The sequence below is a fragment of the Canis lupus genome, chromosome 16 (genome assembly GCF_048164855.1).
Source record: "Canis lupus baileyi chromosome 16, mCanLup2.hap1, whole genome shotgun sequence".
Classification (NCBI taxonomy): domain Eukaryota; kingdom Metazoa; phylum Chordata; class Mammalia; order Carnivora; family Canidae; genus Canis; species Canis lupus.
The window spans coordinates 47955232-47973462 of NC_132853.1; the positions used below are offsets into that span (position 1 = coordinate 47955232).

The 18231-nt window shown below is 40.5% G+C and overlaps 1 protein-coding gene across 15 annotated transcripts in view; it reads left to right on the forward strand.

The window, feature by feature from the left end:
• The window catches only part of BPTF (bromodomain PHD finger transcription factor), a 153225-nt gene that overhangs the window by 31385 nt on the left and 103609 nt on the right, over positions 1 to 18231 (forward strand). For all 15 annotated transcript variants that reach the window (XM_072781102.1, XM_072781101.1, XM_072781108.1 and 12 more), the window contains exon 2: positions 8255 to 9077. In XM_072781102.1, coding sequence (XP_072637203.1) covers positions 8255 to 9077 — 823 coding nt within the window. The remainder of the gene's footprint in view (positions 1 to 8254; positions 9078 to 18231) is intronic.

An 18231-nucleotide genomic window follows, 5' to 3' on the forward strand; every position in this document is an offset into this window, starting at 1 on the left:
ATTTATAAGCCAAATTTTGAAAAATTTACAGTGTCATTAGGGTTTTTGGCATGACTTTACCTCTGGACTTCCATCTTCTGCAAGTAGTGTTCTGCTGGGTGTCATTAGTTGAACAATTACTTTTTAGTTACCACAATAACTTAAGACATGGTTTGTGCTCTAAGGAAGTTAACAAATGAGCTGGGGGCACATAAATGATTGCCTATAAGTATACTGCAACTATAATGAAGAGCTATACAAAGTGCCAGAGAAACACAGTTCTAGGTGGCACAGGAGAGAAGAGGTGACATTTGATCAAGGCCTTATAAAAGGTCAGGGATTTTTCACAACTTCAGCAAATTAAGGCATTTTCTGTTTAAAATTTATAGAGAAGGTGTGTGTGGGGTTATGTTTTTATTTATTTAATTTTTTAAAAAAATTTTATTTATTCATGAGACACACAGAGACACACAGGCAGAGGGAGAAGCAGGCTCCATGCAGGGAGGCTGATGTGGGACTCATCCCAGGACTCCAGGATCATGCCCTGGGCCAAAGGGGAGGTGCTCAATTGCTGAGCCACCCAGGCATCCTTTGTTTTTGTTTTTGTTTTTGTTTTTATTTTATTTATTTTGTAAAGATTTTATTTTATCTTTTTTATTTAAAGATTTTATCAATTTATTCATGAGAGACAGACAGAGAGAGAGAGAGAGAGAGAGAGAGAGAGAGGCAGAGACAGGCAGAGGGAGAAGCAGGCTCCATGCAGGGAGCCCAACATGGGACTTGATCCCAGGTCTCCAGGATTAGACCTTGGGCTGAAGGGGACACTAAATTGCTCAGCCTCCCCCTCCCCCTGCCTGCCCTGTTTTTGTTTTTAGTTAAAAAAGAAATCAGGGTGGCTCAGCGGTTTGGCGCCTGCCTTTGGCCCAGGGCGTGATCCTGGAGTCCTGGGATTGAGTCCCACATCCGGCTCCCTGCATGGAGCCTGCTTCTCCGTCTGCCTGTCTCTGTCTCTCTCTCTGTGTCTCTTGTGAATAAATAAATGAAATCTTAAAAAAAAAAAAATTAGAGGCACCTGTTTGGCTCAGTCGGGAGAGCATATGACTCTTGATCTTGGGGTTGTAAGTTCAAGCCCCATGTTGGGTGTGGAAATTACTTAAGAATAAAATCTTTTTAAAAAGAGAAATTAACCAAACAAATGCAGGTTGTGCCCACAGTGTGTATTTTAAAAACCCAGATATGTAGAAAAGGGCCCTAAGCAATAATTAACACTGAGTACTGTTGACCAGTTCTTCCAAAGCATTCGAAGAAGAGAACATCCCTCAGACTCAATAAGGTTAGACTTCTATTATGAAATACAAAAGAGTGGAAAATTTTGCAAGTGCCACTTCATTTTTTTTTTTTAAGTATCTATACATAGTAACAGTTTTTCTATTCATGTAGTAACATATCTGATGGGCCAGAATCTGTGTTATCCAGTCAAGAAATTCTCTCCCTTGACAGTGCTGGAAATTCATTGACAAATTCTTGTTCTTGGTTCCCCTCCTGGCCCCGAATTCATGCAAACTGCTTTCCATCCTTAGCATTTTCTTTTTTGGTAGGCTTTTTAATGTCTTTGATTAGGTATCAGCTTTCTTTCACATCAGTCCTATTTTAGTCATGCCTCCTGAGACAACCCCTTAGTTTTCTTGCCTGAGTTTCTACGAAAGCTTTATTTACTTTCTGTTTAATAGGGGAAATATCCAGTTTCTCTAAAGCAGTAGTTTTCAAATATCCAATTTCTCTAAAGGAGTAGTTTTCAAACTTCATTGTACAAGGGAATTACCTGGGGAGAAAGATAAAAACAGAGATTATGGAGTTTAACCTGGAGTTCTGTAAATTTTGGTTGCTTATTGGCCCTCTACTTTTAACAACTTATCATGTGACTTCTGCATCTCCAGTTTTATGTCGGACTGTTTCAGGCAGCTTCTCAAACTTGAATGATCATATGAATCACCTGATTTTGAGAAACTGCAAATCCTTATGTGGTAGACCTGTGGCCTGAGCTTCTGAATTTCTCGCAAGCATCATAGATGATGCCAATCACATTTTGAGTAGTAAGGTTTGAAGGTGCTTTTAGGGATTAGTGAATTTCATTTGGTGTGTATTAATTATTGCTTGTCTGGCTCTCAGAGGGTGTAGCCTAAGTTCTAGGGCAGTGGTTCTTGAAGTGTAGCTTCACACAGCACAGTGAGCAGCATCTGGGAATTGTTAGAAATGCACATTCTGAGACTCTATTCTAGACCTTTTATTATTATTATTTTTTAAGATTTTATTTATTTATTCATGAGAGACAGAGAAAGGTGAATAGGCAGGCACCATGCAGGGAGCCTGATACAAGACTTGATCCTGGGACTCCAGGGTCATGCCCTGGGCCAAAGGCAGGAGCTAAACCACTGAGCCACCCACGCGTCCCTATTCTGGACCTTTTAAATCAAACTATTTTAATCAGAATCAGCTCTCCAGGTGATTCTGCTCTACAGAGTTTGAGGACCACTGTTTGAGAAGTTCTCATTGTAGTTCTCTATTTACTTACATAGTGAGGAGTAAAAGCACATTTCTAACATTTGCAAATAATGTAGAGACATAATGTTCTTATGTGATTGTGTGAGCTAGCACTTAAAAACCATTTTTTTCAATAAATAATTTCATGTACCTTACTAGGTGCCAGCCACTATTCATAGCAACAAAAAACACAGAGAAAATTCCCTACCTGGATTTTTCATTTCAGCATATATGAATTTTACATTGTTCTTTTCAAATGTTAGATTCCATTGTGTAGTTGTCATAATTCACAATTCATTTAAATATTGATGTATATTTAGTTTAAAAAGAAAACACAAAATTTTGACTTTTATAAACTGTTGCATTAAATTTTTTTGTATGTACTTGAATGTGTATGTGCATATCTGTAGGATAAATTCTGGGAGGTACAATCTCTGGGTCAAAGAGTTATGCATTCAGATAGATTTTGCCAAATTGCCTTTTAAAAAATTGAGACAATTTATACTTTCCCAATAATGCTTCAGAGGGAACTGACCTATATTTAATATTAGCTTTCAAAAATGCTCACATTTTCAATATGTATGTGATTATAGTCATATTCTGAATAGAAACTGTTTTGTGGTTTCCAACTAGATGTATAGAATGTAGAACTTATGGGCCTTTTTTTTTTTTTGCCTCTTTTTCCTTTTACCTCTAATACTTGCAGAAAATGAACAGACTTTAGTTTATTAATACGAAGTTAAAATGAGCTGTTAGAAATCAGATCTGTACAATGGTTATCCAAAATCTTTCAGAATGTATGAAAGCTGATGCTTCAAAATTAGACATGAGGGGTCCATGGATGGCTCAGTGGGTTAAGTGTCTGACTATTCACCTCAGGTCATGATCTCAGAGTTGTGAGATGGAGCTCTGTGTTGGGATCCGTGCTGGATGTGGAGCCTGCTTAAGATTCTCTCTTGGGAATCCCTGGGTGGCTCAGTGGTTTAGCGCCTGCCTTTGGCCCAGGGTGTGATCCTGGAGTTCCAGGATTGAGTTACACATTGGGCTCCCTGCATGGACCCTGCTTCTCCCTCTGCCTGTGTCTCTGCCTCTCTGTGTGTCTCATGAATAAATAAAATCTTTATTTTATTTTATTATTTTTTTAAAGATTTTATTTATTCATTCATAGAGGCAGAGAGAGAGAGAGGCAGAGACACAGGCAGAGGGAGAAGTGGGCTCCATGCAAGGAGCCCGATGTGGGACTCGATCCTGGGTCTCCAGGATCACACTCTGGGCTGCAGGCGGTGCCAAACTGCTATGCCACTGGGGCTGCCCATAAATAAAATATTTAAAAAAAAAGAAAAAAAGATTCTCTACTTCTCTCTCTGCCACTCTCCCCCCCTGTCTAAAAAAATAAAAAATTAGACATTAAATGAATTTAGACAGTATTTGTTACTGGTTTACAAATAGATTACTATTAGCAGTGTTTATATACACAGTTATATACACAGTATAAACAGTTATTGTGTTTCTCATTTTAAAAAGCCTACTGGATACAGAGTCGAATACTTTTTAATGAGTACTCCCTTATTTGCCAGTGATAGGAAACCAGTGTGTTGGCTTAAGCACATGGGGAATAGTTTTGTTTTCTGTAGCTGGAAAACTGAAGGATATGCTCCCCCAAGGCCTCAATAATTATCAGTACTTTTTTTTTTTTTTAAGATTTTATTTATTTATTAGAGACACAGAGAGAGAGAGAGAGGCAGAGAGACACAGGCAGAGAGAGAAGCAGGCTCCATGCAGGGAGCCCGATGTGGGACTCGATTCCAGGTCTCCAGGATCACACCCTGGGCTGAAGGAAGGCAGTGCTAAACCCCTGAGCCACCGGGGCTGCCCAAATTATCAGTACTTATATCTTACTTCTGCTTCTATTCATCATCCTTATTCCCTTCTTCCACGAGGGAAGCAGAGATGTTTAGTTCTGGACAGCTCTGGCCTCCTGCATGGGAAGAAAGGGCTTGAGAGAACTCTCAACATCTGAATATAAAGTCCCAGGCAAAGAGTCTTACTGGCCTGCCTTGGGTCATATCTTCATGCTATTGATGAGAAGATACACATAGTGTGATTGGGGGCCGTATCAGAATCACTTATATCCCTCCCTAATAGGGATATAAGGATTCCTTATAGGGAAAGGAAATTCTCTATAAGAAATGATGCTGGGTAAATACTAATAAAATAAATATGTCAAATTCTCTTTAGCATAAGAGTTGGGTGTTCTCCTGGGGAGATGGAGTAGATACCATGAAAAGATAATTATAATATGAACAAACATAGTTTGAAGAAGGCTACAGGAATTCAGAGGAGCCTGAGGAGGTTAGAATCAGCTTTTGAAGGAAATGGTAACAGACAGAGTTAAATCTCATTGTGATGGTGGTCTGTTCTACACCTGTTGATTTCTTTCTTCATGAGGTCCCTTGTGTCTATCTTGGTGGTGTTCTCACAGCCAGACTCTGGATCCATGTCTTCATCTGTGGTTAATTCCAGAAGATGCCCTGCCTCTGCTCTGTTCCCCCTGTCCTTTTTATTCTATATAGTGAAGCCAGAGAAGTCTCTCTGGAACATTATTCTCTTGTCTGTGCCCTGCTTAGAAAACCTGTAGCAACCCTCATTACTGCCAGTATAAAGTACTGTACAGACTCCTAAACCTAACATTTAAGGTCGTCTACATTCTTCGGGTCCTCAAACCGCTTTCCCACCCAGCCTTTCCTTCTGTGATTCTTTATTTAAATGCTCTTTGACAGCTTTTTGCATAAACATCTGAGAAGAATGCAAGAACTGTTTCTATAAGCGGGTTGGTCTCCTCAGCTGACTTGTGTTTCTTCTGTTATTCAAGGGAAGTTGAAGTTAGATCTTCCCTTTTACTACTTTCTCGTTTATATTTATACAGATGAGTCCCAAGTAATTTCCAGGAGACCATAATATAGACTGGAGTACCCATCATGATGCTTACTATCATGATGATTCTATGATTTAATTGAATCTGTGAAAACTGGATTTGTGCAGATGGTGTCACTTTTGTGAGTTGTAGGCTCCTTTCTCAAGATATAGATTCACCAGCAGTGACTGGCCCAGGTGATCCCTTGGACTTTTTTCTGCAGAAAGTAATGGATATATTTTTAGTTGGAAAATCTTTTTGGTGAATGAAGATTTGGGTGTGTATTGTGTAAGTTAAAATACCTTGCCTATATATATATATATATATATATAATTTTGTTTTTTTTAAGATTTTATTTATTCTTGAGAGACAGAGAGGCAGAGACACCGACAGAGGGGGAGAAGCAGGCTCCCTTCAGGAATTCCGATACCGGACTCGATCCCTGGACTCCGGGTTCACACCCTGAGCCAAAGGCAGATGTTCAACCTCTGAGCCACCCAGGCATCCCAGCCCTTTTATATTTTTAAGCATACTTTTTTTCTCCTGATACCATATACACCCTTTTAGTTTGCAGATAATGAGACTTAGCTAGAAGTGAGGAGGGCTCAGGAATGGGGGAGGGAACAGGCAGTTAAGAGTTTACCAGTAACCCAGAATCATAGTTGATAAAAGTTAATTATACAAAAGTGAATTTAGTGTTAATTGATCTTGTTAGAATTATTTCCTATATTTAAAAAACATACATTTCCTATTCTGTAAATATCATTGGAAAGTATGAGAATAATAATAGTAATACAGGCATAACAGTTTAGGAGAAACGTGTTTCTTTTGACAAGTTTTCTTATTTATATAGCAGGGCTTATTAAAATACTACCTCATAGATTAAGAATTGTTTTTTTAAAGTTTTTTTTTTTTTTAAGATTTTATTTATTTATTCATGAAAGACACAGAGAGAGAGAGGCAGAGACACAGGCAGAGGCAGAAGCAGGCTCCATGCAGGGAGCCTGACATGGGACTCGATCCCAGGTCTCCAGGATCACACCCTGAGCTGCAGGCGGTGCTAAACCACTGCGCCACAGGGGCTGCCCAAGAATTATTATTTTTAAAGATTCTATTTATTCATGAGAGACACGGAGATATAGGCAGAGGGAGAAGCAGGCTCCCTGTGGAGAGCCCGATGCAGGACTCCCACAACCCTGGGATCACGACCTGAGGCCAAAGGCAGACAGCCACTCAACCACTGAGCCACCCAGGCATCCCAACTCACAGAATTAAGTAAGATCTTTATGCTTGGTACAGACCAGGGTCTCAAGTGTGCTATATATATTGATACATTTATATGCATACATATACATTCTTGGACATCACATCTTATAAATTGGGGAACAGGTACTTGCAGTGGTTCAACTGACCACTAAAAACACACACACAGTCTTGTCTGTTTCCTCCCTGAGCCTCCCTTTTTCCTTCTCCCAGCACTGGGACTCTCCTCCTCTCTTATTTCCCCTTTCCTTTCTGTCTCAGCCCTAACTTTGTGCTTCACTGTGGAACTCCCCCCCCCCCCCCCCCCATGTGGCTCTCAGGAAGCATTTCTTTTTTTTTTTCTTTCTTTTTTTTTAAGATTTTATTTATTCATGAGACACACACACACACACAGATGCAGAGACACAGGCAGAGGGAGAAGCAGGCTCCATGCAGGGAGCCCGACATAGGACTTGATCCTGGGACTCCAGGATCACGCCCCCGGGCTACAGGAGGCGCTAAACCGTTGGGCCACCGGGGATGCCCTCTCAGGAAGCATTTCTAGCAGAGGAAAATGGGTGCTTCACCAGAGAACTTCCTGTCCAGTGTTGAGAGGCATTTCTGTATCGCAGCAGACACAGGATGGGCTCTTTTGTGTCTTTTTTCTTACATGGGGATTTTTTTTCACATTTATGTTCTTCTCAGAGCTCTCTTTTTTTTTTTTTTTTTTAAGATTTTACTTATTTATTCATGAGAGAGAGAAGGCAGAGACATAGGCAGAGGGAGAAGCAGGCTTCTCCCAGGGAGTCCGATGTGGGACTTGATCCCGAAACTCCTGGATCATGCTCTGAGCTGAAGGCCGACTCAACTGCTGAGCCACCCACGCGTCCCTTTTTAGAGGTTTAATTAATGCAGGTTTTTTTGTTTTGTTTTGTTTTGTTTTTATCATGGTTGCCTCTACACCATTTATCCCCTCTAGATAATTCAGAGCTAATTATAATTGAAAATTTTTTACTTGTAGTTTTTAGTATAATGGAGAAACTTTGAATTTAGATTTTCTTTATTGACTTAAAAATTAAAGCTAAATCATTACTTATTGGTATTATTTTAACTTGACAGTTATTAGAAAAATAGAAGTATGCTTATCTGGTTTTTGAGGTATGTGTCCCAATAGGAAAAGCTAGAAAACCCTCAGTTTTGGAAATGATGTACTGATTTGTGGGGTGCCTGGCTAGCTCAGTTGGAGGAGCATGTGACTCTTGATCTTGGGAGTCGAGAGTTTGAGCCCCACATTGGGTGTAGAGATTGCTTAACTAAATAAATATTTTTTTTAAAAAAAAAGATGTGAGATCCCTGGGTGGCGCAGCGGTTTAGCGCCTGCCTTTGGCCCAGGGCGCGATCCTGGAGACCTGGGATCGAATCCCATGTCGGGCTCCCGGTGCATGGAGCCTGCTTCTCCCTCTGCCTATGTCTCTGCCTCTCTCTCTCACTGTGTGCCTATCATAAATAAAATAAAAATAAAAAATTTAAAAAAAGATGATGTACTGATTTGTAATTATGTCATTTCTTCCTTTATAGGTAGGCGAAAACCAAGGGTACATCGGCCTCGTTCTCCGATATTGGAAGAAAAAGACATCCCACCCCTTGAATTTCCCAAGTCCTCTGAGGATTTAATGGTGCCTAATGAGCATATAATGAATGTTATTGCCATTTATGAGGTACTGCGGAACTTTGGCACTGTTTTAAGGCTATCTCCTTTTCGCTTTGAGGACTTCTGTGCAGCTCTGGTGAGTCAAGAGCAGTGCACACTTATGGCAGAGATGCACGTTGTGCTTTTGAAAGCAGTTTTGCGTGAAGAAGACACTTCCAATACTACCTTTGGACCTGCTGATCTGAAAGATAGCGTTAATTCCACGCTGTATTTCATAGATGGGATGACGTGGCCAGAGGTGCTGCGGGTGTACTGTGAGAGTGATAAGGAGTACCATCACGTTCTTCCTTACCAAGAAGCAGAGGACTATCCCTATGGACCAGTAGAGAACAAAATCAAAGTTCTGCAGTTCTTAGTTGACCAGTTTCTTACCACAAATATTGCTCGTGAGGAATTGATGTCTGAAGGGGTGATCCAATATGATGACCATTGTCGGGTTTGTCACAAACTTGGGGATTTGCTTTGCTGTGAGACATGTTCAGCAGTATACCATTTGGAATGTGTGAAACCACCTCTTGAGGAGGTTCCGGAGGATGAATGGCAGTGTGAGGTCTGTGTAGCACATAAGGTGCCTGGTGTAACTGACTGTGTTGCTGAAATCCAAAAAAACAAACCATATATTCGACATGAACCTATTGGATATGACAGGAGTCGGAGGAAATACTGGTTCTTAAACCGAAGACTCATTATGTAAGTAAATCGGTCTTAATTTTTGTGTGTATTTAATATTAAGCCAGTTTCCATCATGACTGATATAACAGCTGTGCTACTGCTGTAATAATAAACTTTTGTGATTTAATGAGTTATAAAGTTATTTCCAACTTGAAGGAATATGTATATTAACGGTTTCTTAAATTACAAAGAAAGAAAAATGTATAGAAAAACGCAGATTGCACACAGTGTATTACTTGCCTGGGGTAGGAATTAGAATGTTACAAGGCATATGCCACTGTGGGCCCTTCCCTGGTTATGTTCCCTACAGCCTACCCTGAGGTAATCTTCACCCCAGTTTTGGTGTTAGGATTTTCTTGTTTCTCTTTTTAGTTTTGTTATGTCTATACGTAAAATGGACTGGCAAGAATAAACCAGCTATCTTATGAAAGGTCAGTTTTGTCATTATTTGTTGTAGTCTTGCAGGAGAAGATGAGCTCAGCAGACTCAGTCATAGTCTGGCTTCTGCTTTTCTGAGGGTTTTCAAGAGGCTCTTCCAGGCAGGTCAGTGGGAAGGTCAGGAGGCAATCTGGAAAAGCAGAGTATTTACCTCAGTCAGATGTTGGGGAGGGTTGTAGTGTGGACTTGGTTTTGACATCTTGTAGAAATATGATCAGAGGGAGTGGGCTTCTTTGTATTTTTAGCTTCTGAAGTCTTCAGAGCCTTCTTTCAGCTCTCGGAATTAGGTCAAATCAGAAAATCTGTGGTGGGATGAAATGAAACATCAGAGCAAGGCATGGAGAAGAGACCAGGAACTTCATCAGTACCTGGGCAAGCCATGCTAGGGAGAGAGAAGAATCTTACTCAGGCTCACCTTTTTTTTTTCCTTAAGACTTTATTTATTCATGAGAGAGACAGAGAGAGAGAGGCAGAGACACAACACAGGCAGAGGGAGAAGCAGGCTCCACCCAGGGAGCCCGATGTGGGACTCAGTCCTGGGACTCCAGGATCATGCCCTGGGCTAAAGGCAGGTGCTAAACCGCTGAGCCACCTGGGCTGCCACTGGGCTCACCTTTTGATTATAAAAATGGTACAACAGAGATCCTCAGAGTTTTGTGCAGTTGCCTTCTTGCAGTGTTGCTGTTGAGAAATCTGAATCCGTTCATTGATTGTATGTGACCGGTATGTGACCAGTTTGGACTTATCTGGAAGCTTACAGAATCTTCTTTTTGCTTGTAGTGTTTTGCAGTTTTAAAGTGGTATGGCCTTTTGTGAGTCTTTTTATCCACTGGGTATGTGGTGGGCACTTTCAATCTGTCAGTTGAGAACTCTTGAAGACTTCCTCTTCTCCTTTTCCCTGCTATATTTACCTTGTGCTATTATTTTATTGAACACTAGACTTCCTATTTTGGTCTTCAGATTTTCTTATCTTTTTTCTCCAGTTTTCCTCTTTGTCTTTGTTCTTCTTTGGGATATAAGTGTGTGTGTGTGTGTGTGTGTGTGTGAGAGAGAGAGAGAGAGAGAGAGAGAGAGAGAGATGTGAGTATATGCGGTGTTCCTGGATTTTTCTAGAAGATTTCCTTATCTTAGTTTTCCAGCCTTACTATTTAACTTTTCTGCTATCATATTTTTATTTTCTAAGAACTCTTTTGTTCTTAGAATCTTTCTCCTTAAAAAAGTAGTAAAATCCTGTTTTTGTTTCATGGATGTAATAATTTTTTCTCTTTTTCTGAGCATATTAATGATACTTGTGTGTGTGTGTGTGAGTGTGGTTTTTTCCCCCCTCTGTGCATAATTTCTTCTAAGTTGCTTCTTCCTAGGATTTATTTTGGTCTGTTACATCCTCAGATTGTTCATAATTTTCTGATCCCAATTAACATTATTGGATTATACAGCTGATTGGAAGCTCTGAGCAAGTGGGTAGGCCTTATCAATTTTGAGCTTAACCACTGGGTGATTTTCGTAACTTATTTTGTTGGGCATCACTGATGTCATTATTTTTAGCCCTTCTTCTTGAGCTGGTCAGATAGCCCAGAGGCCTTTGTTGGTATTCTGCTTGAAACATAAAGCTCTGACTGGTATAGCCACTCAGCGTTTGATTTTCTGTATAGTAGTATCTCGGTTCACACCTGAGTACAGAACTGATGTCCTCTAGTCCCAAGAACTTCAGTGTTACCTCCTTTAGAGACTAAACTTGTTAGTGGCTGAAGGGGACAGGTAGAGGTGATCTAGGGATCTGCTCTTTCCACAGCTGTCCAGCAGTTCTCTGCTGTAGCTACTCCCTTTTCCATTTTCAGTATCTTTTGGGGATTGTGATTATTGGTTCTTAGGATCACCATTTTGGTTTGGGATTGGGCTTTCTTGGCTCTGTTAACAGCAGTTGTCACTTGTCCATTTGCTTTCCTGCTTCCAAATTGTGTTTGTTGTTTCTGCTAATTTCTCTATCCTTGTGAGTTTAATGTTTTAAAAAATATTTCTTTAGCAGATTTTTTTCTAAAGATTTTATTTATTTATTCATGAGAGACTGAGAGAGAAAGGCAGACACACAGGCAGAGGGAAAAGCAGGCTCCATGCAGGGAGCCTGCCATGGGACCCGATCCTGGGTCTCCAGGATCAGGCCCTGGGCTCAAGGTGGCACTAAACCACTGAGCCACCCGAGCTGCCCTTCTTTAGCAGATTTAAGAGGCTTTCAGGAGGGACCAAAATGAGATGTTTGGATTTAGTCTGTTATCTTAATTCAAAAACTGATAAGAGAAAGAGTATATGAAGTTTTAAAATGTATATTTTGCATCTTTTGATTTGGATCAGTTCTTTTTTAAAATTTTGTCACTTTTTTTATTGCCCTCCCACTTCCCAAATACCTGGTCATGGTGTTTATTGTGCCGTCTTTTTGACCTCTTGCTAAGGAGATGGTAGCATGGAAGCTTTTGTTGGCAAGGTCATTAGAACTGGTGAGATAACTGTAACCATGTATTGGTTTGAAGGATAATGCTGTGTTTCATTTTAAGTGAAAAGTCAGTGACACTATCCATCAGGGAGCCTGATGCTTGTATTTCTCAGACATTCAGCAGTCAACAGGCCATATTCATACTTGGTCTCAAATGCCCTCTTGAAAGGGCTCAGAGTCCTTGGGATGGCTGTGAACAAATTAGGAAGTAAGTTAAATTTATTCTGTGTTCCAATTTTTCCTTCCTGTACTTCCCTTCCCTATCCCACCCTTCCTCATCCTTTTATTTATTTATTTATTTTTTCCCCCTCATCCTTTTAGATGTTCATTCTCCCTGCTTCTCACTTCTTTTTCTGTCCTGCCCTTTTGGGCCAGAAGGATACCAAAGGTGCTTTGTCCAAATATTGTAGGCCTTGACATCTGTAAGATTTATTACTAGTAGGTGATGAATAGCCAGCAAAATTTACTGAGCACTTAATATATGCCTCATAGTGTTCTAAGCATTTTATGTTTTTTTCATTAATTCTCGCAACAACCCAATAATGTAAGTATTATTATTTTTTCGTAGGTATTATTTTTGTGTTCATTTTTTAAATGAAGAGAGACTAAAGCTCAGACAGGTTAAATAACTTGCCCAAGACACTGGCTATTAGTAAGTGGGACCTAGAGTTTTTTCTCAGAAGCTGTTTAGAAGAATATTTTCAGTAACTAATTTTATACTGTAGTCTAGTTTCCAGGGCATCATCTGGAGATGTCTGCAACTTGCATTGTTTTAGTTGTTAAAATCAATGTTTGTGACTGGGGTTCGGGGTGTGTGGAGATAGTATAATGACTTTTGCTGTGCCTGGACTGGGTATTTCTGAGATCTTTAGAAATTTCAGACAAAGGCATTTTTTGAAAATATTAGTGGCATTCCAAAAAAAGTTCTATACCGTGATAAATCAGTATTCATATTTAAAACAATGCTTAGGCAAGTAGGAGAGAAAACTCTTTAAACGTAGATAAGTGTGTGTGAACCTTTGTAATTATATGAGTCAAAGAACTTAAGAAGTTACCTTTGAAGCCCTGTGGATGGATTTTTGATACATCATTGATGAAATATTTTATAAATTGAACAGTAAAATTCCTAAAGTTCTGTATTTGGCAATACAACTATTCATTTAATTTAGTTTCTTTGAAAGCTTTATCCATAGTCCCTGAAATTGCCTTTAAAAAAAATACATATCTTTTAAATTAGGTAAGCTCTGTGCCCAATGTGGGGCTTGAACTCATGACCCTAGGATGAAGAGTTGCATGCTGTACCTATTGAGCCAGTCAGTTGCCCCTGAAATTGCCATTCTTGATGCATAATAAAGTACACCAAGTTTAGTAAAGATCTGAGACAAATAAGGATGCCTTTTTTCAGGTTGTGATTTTTGACTATTTTTCTTACAAAGTCAAATACAAAACTTTAAATATCATTGTTAGTGGTAATTAAGTGTTCCTTGTCGATAATTTGATAGATCAGAAAGATTTAAATCTTTTTAAAAGTTAAATTACTAACAGTTTCAGTTTGTTGCCCTCTTGTGGTAGATTACATGTGGACTCCTGGTGAAACTCTTGAAGTTCCGTAAATTGTTTGGTTGACAGTATGTAGAGATTTGATATATGCTTTCCCTGGAGGCTTAAAATGATGAGTCAGTGAACCTACTGCCCAAGGGAGGCATACCTAAAACAAAGTGTGGGGTAGTGAACAAATTTTTAAAAAGATTTATTTATTTATGTGTGTGTGTGTGTGAGAGAGAGAGAGAGATAGTGTGCATGTGTGCGCTTGGGAGAAGGGGCAGAGGAAGAGGGAGAGAGAAACTCGTGCAGCCTCTGCACTGAACACGGAGCCCAGTGCAGGGGTTGGTCTTACCACCCTGAGATCATAACCTGAGCTGAAACCAAGAGTCTAACGTTTAACCGGCTGTGGCACCCAGGTGCTTCTGTAGTGAACAACTTAAAAAAAAAATTTTTTTTAAATTTATTTATGATAGTCACAGAGAGAGAGAGAGAGAGGCAGAGACCTAGGCAGAGGGAGAAGCAGGCTCCATGCACCAGGAGCCTGACGTGGGATTCGATCCCAGGTCTCCAGGATCGCGTCCTGGGCCAAAGGCAGGCGCTAAACCGCTGCGCCACCCAGGGATCCCTGTAGTGAACAATTTTTAATTGCAATGCTAGTAGTTTATAGAAACAAAGTTTTTCTGTTATTGCTTGCTTTGTTTTTTTATTATAAAGATTTTATTTATTTGACAGAGAGAGAGAGAGCATGCACAAGCAGGGGGAGCAGCAGGTGGAGGGAGAGAGAGAGAGAAGCAGGCTTCCTGTGGAGCAGGGAGCCTGATGCGGGGCTTTATCCCAGGACTCTGGGTTTATGACCTGAGCTGAAGGCAGAGGCTTAACTGACTGAGCCACCTAGGCACCCCCTTCATCCCCTTTTATTTGTTTACTACTCATTTATTTATTTTATTTTTAAAAAAGATCTTTATTTATTCATGAGAGAGAGAAAGAGAGGCAGAGACACAGGCAGAGGGAGAAGTAGGCTCCATGCAGGGAGCCCAACATGGGACTTGATCCCAGGTCTCCAGGATCACACCATGGGCTGAAGGCAGCGCTAAACTGCTGAGCCACCCAGGCTATCCATGTTTACTACTCATTTAAAAATATGTTATTTATATAGGTTAGTGAAGCATTTAATAAAATGAAAGGTTCTTACATGAATCTACATGAGAAACCAGAACGCTGAGCAATCAACTTAGTGATCAGTTTTTTTTCCTTTTTTTAAAAAAAGATTTATTTATTTATATATTCATGATAGAGAGAGAGAGAGAGAGAGAGGCAGAGACACAGGAGAAGGGAGAGGAGAAGCAGGCTCCATGCCAGGAGCCCGACGCGGGACTCGATCTCGGGACTCCAGGATCGCGCCTGGGCCAAAGGCAGGCGCTAAACCACTGAGCCACCCAGGGATCCCCTAGTGATCAGTTCTAATCCAATATATGAGAAAGCCAATCTTTCTTAATTTTGCATTCATCCTATCAGTTCTTTGCTCTAAAATTGGGACTGTTAGTAAAAGAGGAACTGCCAAATTAGATTAGCACTTTTTCTTGTCACTCTTCATTCTGAATAAAATTACCTTGAACACAGCATTTAAAACTTTTTTTTTTTTTCAGGGCACCTGGCACAGTCAGACTCTTGTTGATCTCAGGGTCATGAGTTTGAGCCTCACCTTGGGGGTAGAGATTACTTAAATAAATTCTGTATATCCCATAGTCTCCTGGACATAGTCACATAACAGGCACCTCAAATACAGCTTGTCTAAAACTGAACTCCTCACCCTCTCCCCCCTTACCTGCCTTTCATCCATTGATCCTATCATAGTAAAAGCTGCTCAAGAAAAAACTTGGGAATAGGCTTTTGTCCTGTGTTTTGTTGTACCTTTTCATTATCTCTTAAATATTGAATCTGATTTTTTCCATTGTCACTATCTTTACGATAATACAAGCCAACATCATCTTGATGAGACTACTTCAGTAGCCTCCAAACTGATTTGTATGTAATTCACCATTCCCCAGTTCTAGTCTCTGTTCCATAGCTGGATGTTTTTTAAAACAGCAGTTTTGATTAGGTCTTTTTCCCTCAAGTAGCAAAACCTTCGAATTACTTCCATATGTTCTTTTTTTTTAAGATTTTATTTAAAAATATTTTATTTATTCATGAAAGACACAGAGAGAGAGGCAGAGACATAGGCAGAGGAGAAGCAACCAGGCTCCCTGCAGGGAGCCTGATACGGGATTCAATCCCAGGATCCCAGGATCATGACCTGAGCCAAAGACAGATGCTCAAACACCGAGCCACCCAGATGCCCCACTTCCATATGCTCTTAACAGAAAGTTCACAGTTCCCTAATTTTGTACATTTAATTCTCTTGCTTCCCACCACCAAAAATAAAAACCAAATGCAAACATCCAAAACCTTTTTTTGGCTAATTTATCATTCAAGTCTTGGCCTACGTATGCCCTTTCCTAGGGCTTTCTTTCCCTAAACCACTCTCCCTCTTGCACCCTTGAAAGAATTTTCTTTTTAACGCATCTGTTGCACTTGTATTTATTTATTTATTTTTTATTTTTATTTATTTATTTATTTATTTATTTTTATTTTTTATGATAGTCACAGAGAGAGAGAGAGAGAGAGAGAGGCAGAGACACAGGCAGAGGGAGAAGCTGGCTCCATGCACCGGGAGCCCGACGTGGGATTCGATCCCGGGTCTCCAGGATCGCGTCCTGGGCCAAAGGCAGGCGCCAAACCGCTGCGCCACCCAGGGATCCCTATTTATTTATTTTTAAAGGTTTTCTTTGTTTGAGAGAATGAGTGAGAGAAAAGAGTACAAGCTCGAGGGAGAGGGAGAAGCAGACTCCCCACTGAGCAGGGAGCCTGATGTGGGGCTTAATCCCAGGATCCTGGTATCATGACCCGAGCCAAAGGCAGACGAGCCAAAGGCAGACGTTTAACTGACAGCCACCTAGGTGCCCCTGTGTTTGTTTTAAGGTAGATATTACATACTTCATAAGATGAGGAAAATAATAGCAACTCTTCATATTGCACCCAGTAGGTGCTGGCAGTCTTTTAAGTGCTTTACCTATTTGAATTTACCTTAATCCTCACAACAGCATTTTGATACAAGTATTGTATCAACCCCATTTTTCAGATGGAGAAGTTGAAGCATAGAGACAATAATTTATTCAGTATCACACAATTAGTAGTAAGTAGCAGAATCAGGATTCAGTCTCTGGTATTCTGCCTCTAGAATGTGTAATAGTAACCCACTTGGACTGCCTGACCTCTCTGTTGCTTTAATTGCTAAATCCATGGCTGTATTAGCTTCTTGGGGCTGCAGTAACAGAGTATCACGAACTAGGTGGTATTTATTCTCTCATAGTTGTGGAGGTCAGAAGTCTGAATTCAGGGCATCAGTGGGGCCACTCTCCTTTTGGAGGCTCTAAGAAAGAATCGGTTTTTGCCTTTTCTAGCTTCTAGTGGCCCTAGTGTTCCTTGGCTTGTTAGCAGGATAATTCCAATCTCTGCCCATCTCTTTAAGGCAATCTAAGCCTTTTTAATCCAGTACCTCCAGATTCTTCCAGTCTTTTCCCATCACTCAGTTCCAAAGCCACATTCACATTCTTAGGTATTTGTTAGAGTAACACTCCATTTCCCCAGCACCCAAATCTGAGTTTCCTAGGGCTGCTGTAACAAACTATCATAAACAGAGTCCCTTAAAACAACAGGAATTTGTTCTCTCACAGTTTTGAAGGCCACAAGTCTGAAACCTCAGTGTCAGCAGGATTGATTCTTTCTGGAGTCTCTCAGGGAGACTGTTCCAAAGCTCTTGTGGTTGCTGGCTATCATTGACGTTCCTTGGCTTATAGAGAGATGGATCACATGAATCTCTGCCTGCACCTTCACATCACCTTCCCTATGTGTCTGTGTGTCCTCTCTTCCACTTACAAGGATACCTGATTTCTTTTTTTAATTTTCTTTCTTTTTTTTTTTTTAAGATTTTATTTATTTATTCATGAGAGAAACACAGAGAGAGACACAGGCAGAGGGGGAAGCAGGCTCCATGCAGGAAGCCCGATGTGGGACTCGATCCCGGGTCTCCAGGATCATACCCAGGGCTGAAGGCAGCGCTAAACCGCTGAGCCACCCGAGCTGCCCCTAATTTTCTTTTTAAAAAGATTTGTTTATTGATTTTAGAGAGTGTGTGGGGCAGCCCAGGTGGCTCAGCAGTTTAGCGCTGCCTTCAGCCTTGGGTATGATCCCCCGGGATCGAGTCCCACATCCGGCTTCCTGCATGGAGCCTGCTTCCCCCTCTGCCTGTGTCTCTGCCTCTCTCTCTGTGTCTTTCATGAATAAATAAATAAAATCTTTAAAAAAAAACAAGATTTTATTTATTCATGAGAGACATACAGAGAGAGGCAGAGACACAGGCAGAGGGAGAAGCAGGCTCCCCATGGGGAGCCCGATGCAGGACTTGATCCCAGGACCTGGGGATCATGACCTGAGTCCAAGGCAGGTACTCAACCACTGACCCACCCAGGCGTGCCTAGAAACCCCATTCTAACTCCAAACCAAATATATATATATATAAATATATATATATATACACACACACAAATCAATGTTTATTTATGTAGGAAAGCTCTGGTCGCTTTTATGATTAGAGTAAAT